Raw genomic sequence first — 15,088 nt, 5'->3', positions numbered from 1 at the left:
AGGAAACCCGCCCGCGTTCAGATCCCGATCACCGAGCTACTCCGGTGCGTGGTTGCGTACCCCGCAATTGGAGCTCAAATCCACACCCGGACTGAGATAGGTAACCTGAGGCGGCTTCGGACATGAGATTATCGCTGATTGGGCCTATGACGCTCCGTTTGCCTCTGTTTACGTGAGAAATATGGTGCGGGGAGGCTTGCTGGGCGTGCCAAGGTTCTGCGCCATTGGTGTCGAGGCCGAGATAATTGGAAAAGATAGCCAAACAACCTCACGGACGAGACACTGAGGAGAGACAAAAGCGGGGTCTTCCATCAATTCCTTCGGCAGATGAGACCGATCCGGCCGTCGGCGGTGCATTCAGCGCCGGCCAGTGAGTCAAGATGAGAGGCTCTCATTGCTTCACGGGGTCGGAAGACCTCCCGTACAACTCCGTGCCCACTGCCATTTGGCTGTTCGTGATCACGTTAATTGTCTTCAGGTTGAGGTTAGAGCGGAACTAGAGCCGAGCCTTCGGGAGAAGAAGATAAGAGATTCTCTCAGAACATCTCTAGAATGTCACAAGAAGCAACACACATGCTTCACATGCAAGCATCGCGGACGACCTAACTCCACCATCCGTGGATGTTCTCACATTGTGTTCCGATTTGGCTACGACCGACCTATTGCCAAGTAACATCACGGCGGTGGCCTTGTCAATGGAATTGAACAAGTATTCAATGCGGACGCTGACCATCAAAGCCTCTTATTACTAGCTGCATGGCATTCAACGAGTGAATCGGATTCACGTATACGAATTCTGGGATGAAAGTAGGTAGAAGTTGGAGACAAACACAGCATGAACAGCGATACTTTCAAATCACCAATTGAAAACAACAATGATCCATTCACCAAAAATCTTATTTGAATGAGCATGGATTGCTTTGAGAACAAAGAGAAACAAATGTCATAGGCAGGGATCACGCCGCCGGATAAACCGCGGCGCGTGTTACCCATCGCGATAGCTCCAAAAAATATCCAAAGCGCGTTCAGCTTCAGCAAACAGAAAAAGCTGTAACTCAACATTGCACCCAATTTACCATCTATCGCATCGCCAAAACACACCCATCGTATGCGAAAATAGCGCAAAATATACCATCAATAGTGAAAAAACTTGCTATCTCGACGCGCCGAGTCGGTCGACCTAATTCCGAAGCTTGAAGAGCTCTCGCAGCATAGCTTCTTCGCATTATGGCTTTTCGATTCGTCGTGGATTCCAGCCCGCCTGGTAGCCCAGCGCCATCGACCCCCGGCAGATATGGGGATGATGTCGGCGAACATCCTTCGACAACTCCTGGTGGACCACCACCGCCTTCCTCGGCTCCCTCTTACACACCCGCCGGCGCACCGTCTGCTTCGTATATGGGAAGTTCTCTGTTTGGTGGCACGACCGATACCAAGCCTGTCAACTTTGGGGTATCCAACACTGGGTCTGGGAGGAATCTTTTCGGGCGGGATAGCATCTCAAGCAACCATCCACTTGGTCGGTCGATAAGAGGACGGCAACCTTCAGGATTGAGTCGTCAATTTAGCGCTGCCGATGAGGAAGAAGAGGACGAAGAGCAAGATGTTGAAGAGGAGATGGAGCTTCCGCCACCTCGAGGTAACCTTTTCCGCATGTCTGCGGCTCCAGATGACCGCCCGCGTGAAGTCGATGCCGAGATCGAGAAATACATTGACCAAGATATTGATGATGATGGAGAGGAGGAAGAATATGAGGAGGACGAGCGAGTTTTCGAGCGCGAAAGCTCTGAGGAGCCCGATATGTTTCTCAACATGAGACATGACGACCGACCTTACGGCCAGCCCATGATTGGAGACGAGTCCGACCTTATGGTGCTTAATACTCCAGCCGCGACAACTCGAGTACGCAGAGAAGCAGAAAGCATCTTTAGACAAACTTCAGCTCATCTCGGAATGTCGGGCCGCCAGGAGGGCTTCCAATTCGCATCGATCGCCAAGAACCTATATAATCAATTTGAACCCGCCCGAATTGTTGAGCCTGCAGACATGATTCTCGATACCGAAGAACTCGTATGTCGACTATACGAAGAAGGAGTTGGGCCTGAAGAAGATGTTGAAAAGATGGACAACTCTCTATCCAACATCACATTCCGCCTTACTCAGCTATGGAACAAATGCGTGGACGGGCTTCCTCAACCAGAAGGAGAGGATTTCGCTTCAGTTGGCCCCGGACTCAACACCGAGCCATTCGAGAAGGCTGCTTACATTGCTCAACTGATACTCCGTATGCACCATACTCGGTTCGACACCAATACTGAAGAGGAGAAGACACCGCCTTTACCCGAGATCATGTTCGATTGGATGCAGAACAGCCATAATCTCTATCCCGATCAAGTTCGCGATATCAGCCGCCACAACCCTAGCCCTGCATGCCATAGTCTATTTTGGCAGACTGTGCGATGCTCTCTGCTTCGTGGAGATGTCGGAAGTGCCTCTCAGCTGTTGAGAAACGCTGGTTGGGAGCATGTTCGACGGGGCCCTCGAGGTGAGTATGCATACATTGGCAAATCGCTCGAGAACGTCAGGCGGTTTGCTGCTGCTACTGCCGATATCCTGGACCAATGTCCGGCCGTGAGATCGGAATGGGATATCTGGAATAGCAACTGGACTCTTTTCCGAATCCAAGCCCGCGGCTCACTGAACCGAATGACTCTGTTTGCAGAAGGAAAAGAGCAGGATGTGCAAGATTTGATGGACGATGAATTCAACCCTCAACCACAATCACTATCGTCAATGGCTCGAAAGGCATCAAGCCAGATTCCCTGGGATATCTATGAAAACCTGCAGACCGTGTATGGTATCATGCTGGGAAACCATGAAGATATTATGGAAGTCGCCCAGGATTGGTGTGAGGCGACGATAGGTCTCTTCGGATGGTGGGACGATGGAAACCAACGCCATAAAGCGCTCAGACTTTCGCAGTCGCAATTGCGAGCGTCGTCGCGCTTTGCTGGTTCCGAGGACTACTTTGACCGACTGGCAACTGCGTTCCATATGGTGATCGCATCAGACCTCAACCCTAATGTCATGAACCCCGTCGAGGTTGCAGTGGCCTCTGCATTCGAAGGCAACGTTAATGCCGTGCTGGGTTTCTTGAGAATATGGTCATTGCCTCTGGCATGCACAGTGGCGGAAGTTGCCTCTCTTGGTGAATGGCTACCCGCCCCTGACGTCCCCAGCTTATTCCCTACTGATAGTCTCGATATGGACGATCTTGCGCTTCTAGGCGTGACTCAACCAGGACCCGACGAGCTGGAAGGCATTAAAGACACAACCCTTGTCCTGTACGCTAGGGAACTGGCAGGAATAGAGCAATTGTCACCAGAGCGCGATGGATGGGAAATGGCTATTCAGGTCTTGGGCCGAATGGACTCGCCGGAGAAGTCAGAAGAAACCGTCGGTGAGCTTCTTCGGGACCTTCTCGAGACCCTCAACGAGAACTCGGGCCCGACTGTTGATAAGATCTGGGCGATACTGAACGATCTCGGCATGATCAACTACGCCGAGGAAACAGCAGAGGTAAGGAAAATCCAATCAGATCCCCGATCCTAGCTAACTTGAGACAGACATTTGCAGAGATTCTTTCCAAGGAGTCTCATCGCTACGGCGAGGCGCTTTGGTACTATGCATTGTCTCACCGATCGGACAAGGTTCGTGAGGTACTGAACCTACTCATGTCTTACTCGCTTGTCCAGTCTACAGTTTATCCTTCAGAAAAGGATCTTGATCAGGAATTGAAGGACTTATTACGAAAGCGAACCGAGACTTTGGAGAAGCGTGCCAAGCAAGATCTGGAAGCAGCCCAGCTGCTCGGCCGAATGCTTAGTGGCTATGCTACACTACGCAAGTTTTACGAGCTCCGAGATGCCGAAGACTTCGATAACATCTCACCAACTAAAGCTTTGAAGATGAAGAAGCAGGCTGCGTCCGCATTGGTGGCTGTCATCTCCAGCTCCGATGACAATATCCGTGGTGGACTCTACGACGAAAGCAGAGATGCAGTAGTGAGCGAGGATTTTCTCCTGGCTCTTCTGGGCGAGGCCACTGTCTTCATCAACCAGTCGCCGGCCATTGTCACACTTTCACAAATCGATATTCTACTCAAGGCCATTGAAGATCTTCAGACAGTTGGTGATCGAGTTTATTCAGCGTGCGATGACTTTTTCAACCTTGTGCTAGCATCTGCGCAAGGTCTGAAGGGGTCTACACCGCAAGACCTAATGGCCAAGTCAACAGCTGGTCTAGGCGGAAGTTTCATGATGACCGGAAGCACTATGTTGGTGAATCACCTGCACAAGTCGATCTCTGCTGGAGCGAAGGTTAACAGAGGATGGGACTGGAGGAAGGGCTGGATCGCAACAAGCAAGGGCGAAGATGTCCTCCGAAAGCTACGATTGGGACTCGCGAAGGATTTGGCAGCGCTTTGGCTAGAAGACGCAGACGGAGCTGTCTCGTACTAGGAGGCATGTATTTGAACAAGAATGATGATCGGTTGTTTTGACCGACAAGTCTGGTTAAGGCGAATGGACGGCACCTCTTGGTAATGGAAAGAACGAGCAAACTGCACTTAATGCTCCAATATAAAGAATATATGTGTATGATAGATAATTCACGGTTTTTAATCAGGCGTACAAGCCATTATATTTTATCTGATCAAAGACCGTTGAAGCAGAAGCGGATGATAGCGGGTGACTTACACCCTTCCCCGCCGGTGTTCGGACAATTGAGGCCCCATATCCCCCGGATCTAAAGTCTCAATCTCCAATCCGCTTCCGGGAATTTACAATTGACTAAAAATTTCCACCCCGATCTCGCCCCCACCAATAAGTTACACCAAACGGACAAGGGAACCAGATCCTATTTCAACATTGGAAGGAGAACCCGAAAAGTTATCCTTCATAGTCGCTGTGTATCGCCCAACATGGTTTCAATGGAGGTCGCCAGCCGCTCAGGCGGTGCCATGACGGTAAGTGATTACCTCCAACACAACTTCTACTCCAATTGGCCCCTCCATTGTAATACAACAACGAAACCATTGTGACTGACTCAACTTGTATAGCAATTGCTGCGACGCTCTGGTCCTAACGCTATCCGATCGACTGCCGTTCTTTCTTCCAACAAGAACTCACGAAGGAACTTTTCTACCGCCAAGTCCCTCCCTCCCACCTACGAGAAGCTCTACACCAAGTACACTGATGTCCGTCGTGTGCTCGGCAAGCAGCGTCTGACTCTCGCCGAGAAGATTCTCTACAGCCATCTCGACAACCCCGAAGAGTCCCTGCTCAGCAACACCGAGAATGGACGAGACATCCGTGGCAAGGCCAACCTGCGCCTCAACCCTGACCGTGTCAACATGCAGGACGCTTCCGCTCAGATGGCCATTCTTCAGTTCATGTCCTGTAACCTCGCCAAGCCTGCTATTCCCGCAAGCATTCACTGTGACCACTTGATTGTTGGATCTAAGGGTGCTGAAGATGATTTGTCCGCTGGTATTCAGACTAACAAGGAGGTTTTTGACTTCCTTGAGTCTGCGGCGCGCAAGTACGGAATGGACTTCTGGCCCCCCGGAGCTGGCATTATTCACCAGACTGTCCTCGAGAACTATGCCCTTCCCGGATTGATGATGCTTGGTACCGACTCTCACAGCCCTAACGCTGGTGGTCTTTCTACTATTACTATCGGTGTTGGAGGTGCTGATGCTGTTGAGGCTCTTGTCGGTGCTCCTTGGGAACTTAAGGCTCCTAAGGTTCTCGGTGTGCACCTTGTTGGCAAGCTGAGCAACTGGGCCTCTCCTAAGGATGTCATTCTCCGTCTCGCTGGTCACCTTACTGTCCGTGGCGGTACGGGCTCCATCATTGAGTACTTCGGTGAGGGTGTTGACAGCCTAAGCGCAACTGGCATGGCCACTATCTGCAACATGGGGTAAGTTCAATCTCAAACAAGATATATAAGGATCTTGCTAACTCGTTTCTTAGTGCTGAAGTCGGCGCCACTACCTCTATCTTCCCCTACACCCAGGCTTCAGCAAGATACCTTGACTCTACTCGACGATCGCAGGCAAACAAGAACATCGAGGCTCTCGAGAGCTTCGCCAACAACAGCTCTGACCCCGATGCCCGATGGCAGTTCAAGGCTGATGAGGGCGCCGAATATGACGACCTCATCACCATCGACCTCTCCACTCTCGAGCCTCACATTAACGGACCTTTCACTCCCGATCTGGCCACCCCTCTCTCCAAGTTCAAGGAGGTTGTTAAGGAGCAGGAATGGCCTCAAGTCCTCTCTGCCGGCCTTATCGGTAGCTGTACCAACAGTTCCTACGAGGATATGACCCGAGTCGAGAGCTTGCTCAAGGACGCCAAGAAGGCTGGCCTTAAGCCCGCTGCTGATTTCTACATCACCCCCGGAAGTGAGCAGATTCGTGCTACTCTCGAGCGTGACGGCACCCTCGAGACCTTCCAAGAGGCTGGTGGTATTGTTCTCTCTAACGCCTGTGGACCCTGTATCGGCCAGTGGAAGCGACAGGATGGCATTGAGAAGGGTACCAGCAACGCTATCTTGACCTCGTACAACCGAAACTTCCGCGGTCGTAACGATGGTAACCCCGATACCATGAACTTCCTCGCCTCCCCTGAAATCGTTACTGCCATGGCCTTCGCTGGTTCTACCACCTTCAACCCTGTGACTGACAGCCTCAAGACCCCCGATGGCAAGGACTTCAAGTTCTCGCCACCCCACGGTCTCGAGGGTCCCCAGACTCCTTTCGAGTCTGGCAACGCTGAGCTGGGTGTCCTGTCCCAGGCCCCTGACCCTAACGCCAAGATCGCCATCTCTCCTACATCTGAGCGTCTGGCTTTCCTCGAACCCTTCCCTCCCTTCCCCTCATCTGACCTCTCAGGTCTCCGCGTTCTCGTTAAGGTTACCGGCAAGTGCACCACCGACACTATCTCTGCCGCTGGTCCCTGGCTCAAGTACAAGGGTCACCTGCCCAACATCAGCACCAACACCCTCAACACCGCCATCAACAAGGAGACTGGTGAAGTTAACGCCGCCTACGATCTTGACGGTTCCAAGCACACTATCCCCGAGCTTGGTCAACTCTGGAAGGACCGTGGCCAGGAGTGGCTGGTCGTTGCTGAGCACAACTACGGCGAGGGTTCTGCCCGTGAGCACGCTGCCCTGCAGCCCCGCTATCTCGGTGCCCGCGTTGTCTTGACCAAGTCATTCGCTCGTATCCACGAGACCAACCTCAAGAAGCAGGGTGTCGTCCCTCTGACTTTCGAGAACGAGGCTGATTACGACAAGATTGCTGCTGGTGACGAAGTCGCCACTGTCGGTCTTTACGAAATGCTCCAGAATGGCGGCAAGGGAGATGTGCAGCTGCGCGTCACCAAGAGCTCTGGCGAGGAGATCCTCATTCCTACCAAGCATGCTGTTACCAAGGATCAGGCTGGATTCATCCTTGCTGGCAGTGCTCTTAACTTGCTGTCCAAGGGTATTTAAGTCGAGCATCGATCACCGGTCCTCGATTTGTAGACACGCTTTCATTGAAGGAACCAGTTGAGGTTCTGACATGACATGTGAAAAGTATTTAATGGTCTTTGCGTAGGCTAGGGCAAAGAGATATAGGGGCGTTTATTGGATGGGTGAAAAAATGTCCAAGCGATAGATTGTATATAACAACAAACAATACCAGTAGTCATTTAAGTCTTTCTATGATTCCATACAGATCCAGATGAACGATATGCGTATCATATCTAGCAAGATGCAGCGAATTCTTGCCAATATCTTGAAATTGAATTAAGAGGATCACATGCTTATGTCGACGGAGCCAATTTGTGATTCTATTGATATTCTTTGTACTTTGTAGTCATTTCTTTATCTGATTCATTATGTCTTGTCATAATCCTTCTGTTTATTTGTATGCTTGGTAATCCGCCGGGGCCTAGGGAGTTCTTTCGAGACTCCTATATTGCTCGATGCCATCAAACATCAGTGCCGTTAATTCCCCCCACAGAGCTCTTGAAAAAAGCGCTCCGCTTCTTTGGTCGACTTGTCGACATGGCGCTTACGCACAGCCGCCATTTCCTCGCACTCTCGGAACCAGGCGCAGGCCTTAAGCCATGCAGGGTTACTGCGTACATAGTCCGGTAGTTCTTCCTCAGGAACATCTCCAAAATCCAAGACTTTCTTGGCGGCTCTGGGTTCTGGTGGCTTAAAAGGAGGTACGTTTTCAGCGCACTCGGTGTGTTGGGAATTACCCTCCACCTTTCTTGCCTCGGCGAGTAACCATCGTTTTCTCGCCATGAACTTACCAAACCAGGCCTTTCGGCGGGGGCGTCTTCTGATCTCCTCACATTTTCTTTTGTACCAATGCTGTGACCGATTATGCAATCTGTGAATTGCAGGGTTCACAGGCAGAAAGATCTGTTTGCCTTTGTATAGGGGTAGTCCTTTCTGGACGATGCGAGAATATAGTTTAATCCCGGGAGGTGGACGTAGGCGGGATTGTCGGTATATCATCGAGTCAAAATAGATCGGATTATGGGCGGACGGATTAAAAGTGATCAAGTCGGGACGAGGCCTCCTTGTCTTCGTGCACACGTTTGTGGAAATCCTCTTTTGTGAGCCGAACACTTGAGAACTCCCCAACTCCGTGGCAGATGGCGGTTTTGGCAGATTTGACAGACCGTCCGGCAACCCCTGCGCTGTTGCATGAGGTTTTCCATGAGAGATCGATAGAGAGGCCGACCTATCTCTCTTAGCATTTATTTTCGCTTCGTCTATAGAGGATGTGTCTGGCCCCATGACTGCAACGGGTGCCTTTGGTTGTCTGTATTTGCGTGGCCCTTTAAGCGGCTCTTGCGTCGCAACTGGCCCTATGTCTGCAACGGGTGCCCTCGGTCGTTTGGACTTGCGTGGCCCTTTAAGCGGCTCTTGCGCCACAACTGGAAGACCCTTTCCCTTCTCTGCTTGCACGACGGGTGACTGTATCGTGATGGCAACTCGATACAAATCTCTAGACCCATCTGTTTGCAAAGCAGATCCCGTTTTCATGATCAAGTCTCGGTCTGGTTGCAGGGATTTCCCGGGAGAACTTGCCCCATGGTCTCTGTAGTTGGCTGAAGCTGCCTGCTCAATTTTTTGATGTATTGTACAGTAAATTGTGAGTGGAAGTAAGACAGTGTTAGCACAATCGGGAGCTGCGCAGCTGCCGCCTATATTACTAGACATTGCCATCGAGTATCAGTTCGATGGACCAAGCAGCATGACTGTTCCACCATGCGCAGGGGATTTTGACCCGGTTGATTCATGAGATTCATAGATGTATGGTTTCCTGTGAGTTCCATGAGTTAGATTTGTGTACCACAATGTGAAGAAACATATATTTTGAAGCAAAAGTCGAGTCAGATCTTTTCAGTTTTGAATGGCCGTCACGCTGGGCACCCAGCGGCTGCTACACCTCTCTTCTAACCCGTGGTATCGCAGGATAAACCTTTTGTCAGTCGCGGCCTTTGGTCAAGATCCGTGGCGAAGACGAGGAAAAGGACTCCATGTTGCGACGGAAGAAACTCTAATGTTACCGGCCCCAGGACTCTACAAACAAGGGGAATGTAGGAGAGCTTTTTGAGGTTGGGGCACGATATGAAATGACAAGGTCGATTGAGACAACGGTGTCATGAACGAGACCAGAGAGGCGACGCAACCAGAAGGGTTCCGTTCAGTCAGACCTTTTACCATAGGCATCATTCGACAACGGATGGGGGATAATAGGGAATGGTTAGGACATACCTGGGTCTGTGACCAGCCAGAGCCAGTACTAGCGATCAGGGGGACCTGTTGCACACGCGTTATTTGCTATATTGTACGTTTGGACACCTAGTAGGTAAGGTATGCGAAAGTGTAGCAAGCACAATAATGCATACGTATGATACAAGTTGAACTTGGGTAAAAGTCTTCGTGGTGAATTAAAATAGCAGAGGAAATAGAAAGCAGAAAGGCTTGAAGACACACTTGTGCAGTGTTATAAATACGCGCCCAAGATGAAGCCTCGTCAAGGGTTCGCGCAAAGCTGTGTGCGCCCTTCCTTTATCTGTTGTGAAAGAGCGAGGAGCATCGTGACGTTGGAAAGAAAGAAAAAAGAAAAAGAAAGAGCAATCAAGAGAAAGAGAACGGGTTGCCTGCCAGAAGGCAAATAACCGTGAATCACCGTACCTACCGCGTTTACGGATACATTACGGGCGGGCTGTTGCGTGTTGGAAAGTAATGGGCATCCGGTTGGTCCAAGCGCTTAGCGATGCAGTGGCAGACGCCATCTAGATTCTTTCCCCCTGTAAATCGCACGTTTACAGAGAGTGGCTCGCCTGGAAACTGAGTTGTTCCGCCCCGGCGCCCTCTAACACTACCCGCGGGAGCGGCAGATCGTCGCTGCAATGGCCTGAGATTGGATCATTACCAGCGATTTGGTTTGTCTTGTGTATCTCTTTGAAAATGCTGAAGCTTAATGCATCTATATGGGACAGGACATTTATATAAAATTTGCAGTTATACAAATTTGAATAGAAAATCCGAGTATCCTTGTTCCTGTTCTAATGATAGGGAGTATTAAGTACCTACCTACCTGGCAACCGGGCTTGTTAAGAGGGCCCCTCCATGGATTCAGACTGCAAACCCCTACCCAGTGGAGGCTCGTTAGGCGCTGCCGCGCTAGGGCGGGGAGCTTGACTCCCTGACGTACAACGCCGGGCAGTAACCACGTTGCGACTTAATAAATCCAAGATAATCGAACGTCGCATTTGTTTATTTCTGTGATTGTTTGTATAAGTCAATTTGCAACAGGCTTGATCGGATACTCTTCTAAATACTTCCAATACTTGCGCTTCTGGGATGAACTTTCTCAAATCTGCCGTGGCATCTGCCATCGCACAAGGTCCTCCGTTTCCCTACAATTTTGGTGACAAGGTCGACATCGATGAGTCTATCTGGACATTGTACAACGGTACCAAGAGAGTAAGCTCGAGAGCGCATCGCAATATACACAACGCGATCTAGCTAACATGTAGCGAATAGGAAGACGGATCAAACTGCAGCATCTTCTCCTTCGACATTACCACCAACCGATCCCAGCTCCCCCTAGCCAAAAATGCTCTGAAGAAGCTCCGAACGCTACGACACCCGGGCGTGGTCAAAGTCCTAGATGCCGTCGAGGTATAATCGCAAACACAACAACCCCGCGCGCAGCGCTGACTGTTACTGCTAGACGGAAACATACATTTACATTGCGACCGAACGAGTGGTGCCCCTGCGTTGGCACGTTCGAAGAAAGAGTCTTAGTCCCGAGACGATAAAATGGGGTCTTCATAGTGTTGCTGTACGGATGTCCAGATGACGAGTTACTAAATGGATGCTGACAAGACGTAGCGCACCATAAAATTCATCAACGAAGATGCTTCCTCCATCCATGGCAGCATCAAAGTCGGATCGGTCTATTCATCAGAGAGTGGCGAGTGGAAACTGGGCGGTTTCGACGTTCTTAGCAGCCTCAAGGACGACGAGTCTGTCATATACGTAAGCAATTGCCTGGTACAAAATGCGACACTCGAGCTGATCAGCGTAAAAGACATACGGGAGCTTAGTGCCCGACGCCTCAAGATATGCTCCTCCTGAGCTGGCCAAGGGTGGATGGGATGTTATCAAGAAAAATCCACATACGGCAGTCGACTCTTTCAACCTTGGAACTTTGATTTACGAGGTCTTTAACGGCGACTACATCGGAGCCGATCAGGCTGGCCAAACCAAGAACGTCCCTCCCTCAATGCAATCCAGCTATAAGCGCCTGTGCAACGCCAACCCCAAGGCCCGAATCAGTGTGGGAGCTTTCCTCGACCAAGGAAACAGGAGCGGGTCTTTCTTCGATAGCGCTCTCATCAAACTGACAGAGGGTATTGATAACTTGGACATTAAGACCCCCGACGAACGCGATGAGTTTCTTGCGTATGTTCTGGAGATACGTATATTGGACCAGTTGCTAACAAATTCCACAGGGGCCTGGACGATGTGAGCGATGACTTCCCAGAAGAATTCTTCAAGTTGAAGGTGATGCCCGAGTTGATGAAGTCGGCGGAGTTTGGTGGTGGAGGCCCAAGAGCGGTCTCTGTAGTGTTGAAGATTGCAGCGAAGCTCCCCAAGGAAGATTTCGACGCCAAGATCACTCCCTTCATTATCCGCTTATTTGGAAACCCGGATCGAGCCATCCGAGTTTGTTTGCTAGATAACCTCCCATTAATGATTGATCAACTATCACAAAAGATTGTCAACGATAAGATCTTCCCACAACTGGTAAGTTCCTCATAACTGACTCGACGTATACCACTGACAACATAGACTACTGGCTTTACCGATGTTACACCTGTTGTGAGAGAGCAGACTCTAAAATCCGTCCTTGTCATAATCACAAAACTCTCTGATCGCACAATCAATGGCGACCTACTCAAGCAGCTTGCGAGGACTGCAAATGATGAGCAGCCTGGTATTCGTACAAACACGACCATCTGTCTAGGAAAAATTGCCAAGCACCTCGGTACCTCATCGCGATCGAAGGTCCTTATAGCCGCCTTTACAAGATCCCTGAGAGATCCCTTTGTTCATGCAAGGAATGCTTCCCTAATGGCTTTGGGAGCCACTGCGGAGTACTTTACAGACGAAGACGCGGCTTGCAGAATCTTGCCTGTAATCTCCCCTGCCTTGATCGACAAGGAGAAGATCATTCGCGATTCTGCCACTCGTACTATGGAGGTATATCTTCAGAAGATTAAGAAGGCAGCTTCTTCTATGCCTGATACTGTTCTGCCTCCTCCTCAGGCTGCTGATAGTGCTGCTCCAAGAATGAGCACACCTCAGCCTAACGAAAACACTGCAGGTGGTTGGGCAGGTTGGGCGATATCATCTTTTACAAACAAGATGTCTGCTGCTGCAGGTGACATTCACGCAGAGTCAGAATCTCGCACTGCTTCACCAGGACCAGCCGCACCGGCTAACTCCGAGCCCAAGAAGCAAACGACTGGTACTGCCTCATCACTTCACCGACAAGCTGTCAAGTCACCCCCAGCACCTCTATCACGCAACTCATCGCATACAGCAAGCGTGGTAGCCGATTCTTTCTTACCGGCGAATGATGATGATGTCGGAGATTCTTGGGGTGATATGAACGACGACTTTGACAGTTTCGATACCCCTGAGCAGTCTTCAAAGCAGCCTGCAGCAACTGCATCTGCCACGCCATTTGACGAAGGCGAGCCTGATTTCGCTGGATGGTTAGCTGCGCAGTCACAAAAGAAATCAGGAACCGCCAAGCCGCTGCCAAAGGGCTTATCCAAGTCCTCGGCGGCAAAGAAGCCGATAGCTAAACCCGCAGCTAAGCCAGTCGCAGCGAAGAAGCTTGATATGAAGCCGAAGGAGACCGATGACGATGATGGCTGGGGCGATGGCTGGTAAAGCGCGACTCGGAGGTCAGGAAGCTTTGTGCGCTTGATATGATACATCAAATATTGCTTTTCATAATTGTTCCTGATAGGTTTCGGGGAGACATTAGGATACCACCGGAAGCACATTACTACCATGTTAATAGAGATCCAAACACAATACATTGTTGGTTAGATAAACAAACACATAATCTATAGAATGACTGGAACGTTTCGGATTTCTTCGCTACTATTTTTGTTTTATTCCCTTTCTTGTCCTCTTCTGCTACTTGAAGAAATTGAGCATTGAGTTTGGGATACAGCTTAGAAGCCTAGACAGCCAATCACATTGCAAGGGAGATGCTACTCAGAAGCTCAGGGTCCTACCGCGGTGAGGATTCTCGGTGAGCGGGAGCCCCGCTTATGTTCACCTTGATTTTTATTTTCCCCCACGTACCCTTCCGTCCTAAACTTCACCTCTCCAACCTTTGCTCACCAAACCACGATATACCCATATCCAAAAACTTTCACTCAAAATGGCCCAAGGCGCAGTCAAGAAGCTCGGGCGCCCGACCCCCGCCAAAGTCACACACTCCAAGAAACAGGCATCAAAAGTGAACAAGTCCAAGGGAACAAAAAAGAGCGTCGACAAGGTCCACAAGAAGTTCACAAGCGGCATGACAGCGCGCACCGAAGCGCTCCTCGGCGAGCGTGCAGGACATCTCGAGTTGTTGGGGAAGGGAAACAAGAAGAAGGACAAGAAGACTGAGCACAAGGGTGGCTCCAAGAAGTTTGGTTAAAGTGGTTATGGAAGGGTTTTCACGAGGCAGCGAACGACGATCGATTTTTACTGGGAGCGCTCGAGTTTTTCTTCACTATTACGACGACGCATCGATGACGGCCCTCGCAGCTGGGGCTTAAATACCATTTTTACCTTGTTTCCTCTCAGATAAGGAGTGGCCGAGTGGGATCCGATACCTAAATCCTAAGAATTCTTCTCTCCGCTCCTACAAACTCTCTCTCCCTGCTCAGCCACTCCTTATCTTTTTGTCATTTTCGACTTCGAATGGCGTCTCTGCCACATTCTCGAACCCCGCAGCAACAACGCCCCCCTCGGCAAGGCATATATATCAAGGTTGCTGTTCTACCCCCGACGAAGAGTGGTCGAGTGGTACCTACCTAAGAACCTAAGAACCTAAGAACCTTGAATGCGATCCTAGAAATTCTTTCTCCCTTGGCCACTCTTTGTTTTTGCAACCCGCGCGTTCGAATTCAGGGAACGATACTTTTCCCATTTTTTGCTGCGGTCTTCACATCTCGTTTTCGGACCATAGATACCAAGATTATCTCACTACACTCGATGGAAAGCCTTTGAGCGAAATACTATTTTAATAATTCATCTGGAACCTCCCAAAACCTGTTTTTCTCATTTGTCGAACCCACCGTCACATTTGTATTTTTGAAGAGGATCATGAGTTGAGAATATTTGCGACTCAGTGCTCTCTATGGATATGAGAGCCTGGTCGGTACCTCCATTATGAGGAAGCGAAACGGTATCGGCGGAAGGT

The 15,088-nt window shown here is 50.2% G+C and overlaps 4 protein-coding genes across 4 annotated transcripts; 3 read left to right on the top strand and 1 right to left on the bottom strand.

The window, feature by feature from the left end:
- Window positions 1–1,227: 1,227 nt before the first annotated feature.
- Window positions 1,228–7,563, top strand: B0J16DRAFT_354316 (aconitate hydratase; the record flags this gene model as incomplete). Its single annotated transcript, XM_046129362.1, has 4 exons — window positions 1,228–3,579; window positions 3,627–4,508; window positions 5,120–5,982; window positions 6,036–7,563. The coding sequence occupies 4 exons, from the start codon at window positions 1,228–1,230 to the stop codon at window positions 7,561–7,563; spliced, it is 5,625 nt and encodes a 1,874-aa protein (XP_045987465.1).
- Window positions 7,564–8,061: 498 nt separating this feature from the next.
- B0J16DRAFT_381429 (uncharacterized protein) lies at window positions 8,062–9,117 on the bottom strand (the record flags this gene model as incomplete). The annotated part of the gene is made up of 1 exon (XM_046131161.1): window positions 8,062–9,117. One exon carries the CDS (start codon window positions 9,115–9,117, stop codon window positions 8,062–8,064), a length of 1,056 nt encoding a protein of 351 aa, XP_045987464.1.
- Window positions 9,118–10,814: 1,697 nt separating this feature from the next.
- Window positions 10,815–13,789, top strand: B0J16DRAFT_81754 (armadillo-type protein). Its single transcript, XM_046134518.1, has 7 exons — window positions 10,815–11,070; window positions 11,131–11,268; window positions 11,321–11,431; window positions 11,482–11,628; window positions 11,681–12,054; window positions 12,105–12,399; window positions 12,445–13,789. Exons 1-7 carry the CDS (start codon window positions 10,948–10,950, stop codon window positions 13,552–13,554), a joined length of 2,298 nt encoding a protein of 765 aa, XP_045987463.1. The 5' UTR covers window positions 10,815–10,947; the 3' UTR covers window positions 13,555–13,789.
- A 267-nt stretch (window positions 13,790–14,056) lies between these two features.
- Window positions 14,057–14,441, top strand: B0J16DRAFT_381427 (uncharacterized protein; the record flags this gene model as incomplete). The annotated part of the gene is made up of 2 exons (XM_046131160.1): window positions 14,057–14,310; window positions 14,351–14,441. The coding sequence occupies 2 exons, from the start codon at window positions 14,057–14,059 to the stop codon at window positions 14,439–14,441; spliced, it is 345 nt and encodes a 114-aa protein (XP_045987462.1).
- Between the last annotated feature and the right edge of the window lie 647 nt (window positions 14,442–15,088).

The sequence above is a fragment of the Fusarium flagelliforme genome (assembly GCF_020744385.1).
Source record: "Fusarium flagelliforme strain FIESC 12 MPI-CAGE-AA-0113 chromosome Unknown B0J16scaffold_2, whole genome shotgun sequence".
In the NCBI taxonomy this organism is placed as follows: domain Eukaryota; kingdom Fungi; phylum Ascomycota; class Sordariomycetes; order Hypocreales; family Nectriaceae; genus Fusarium; species Fusarium flagelliforme.
This window is presented reverse-complemented; position numbering and strand designations above follow the sequence as displayed.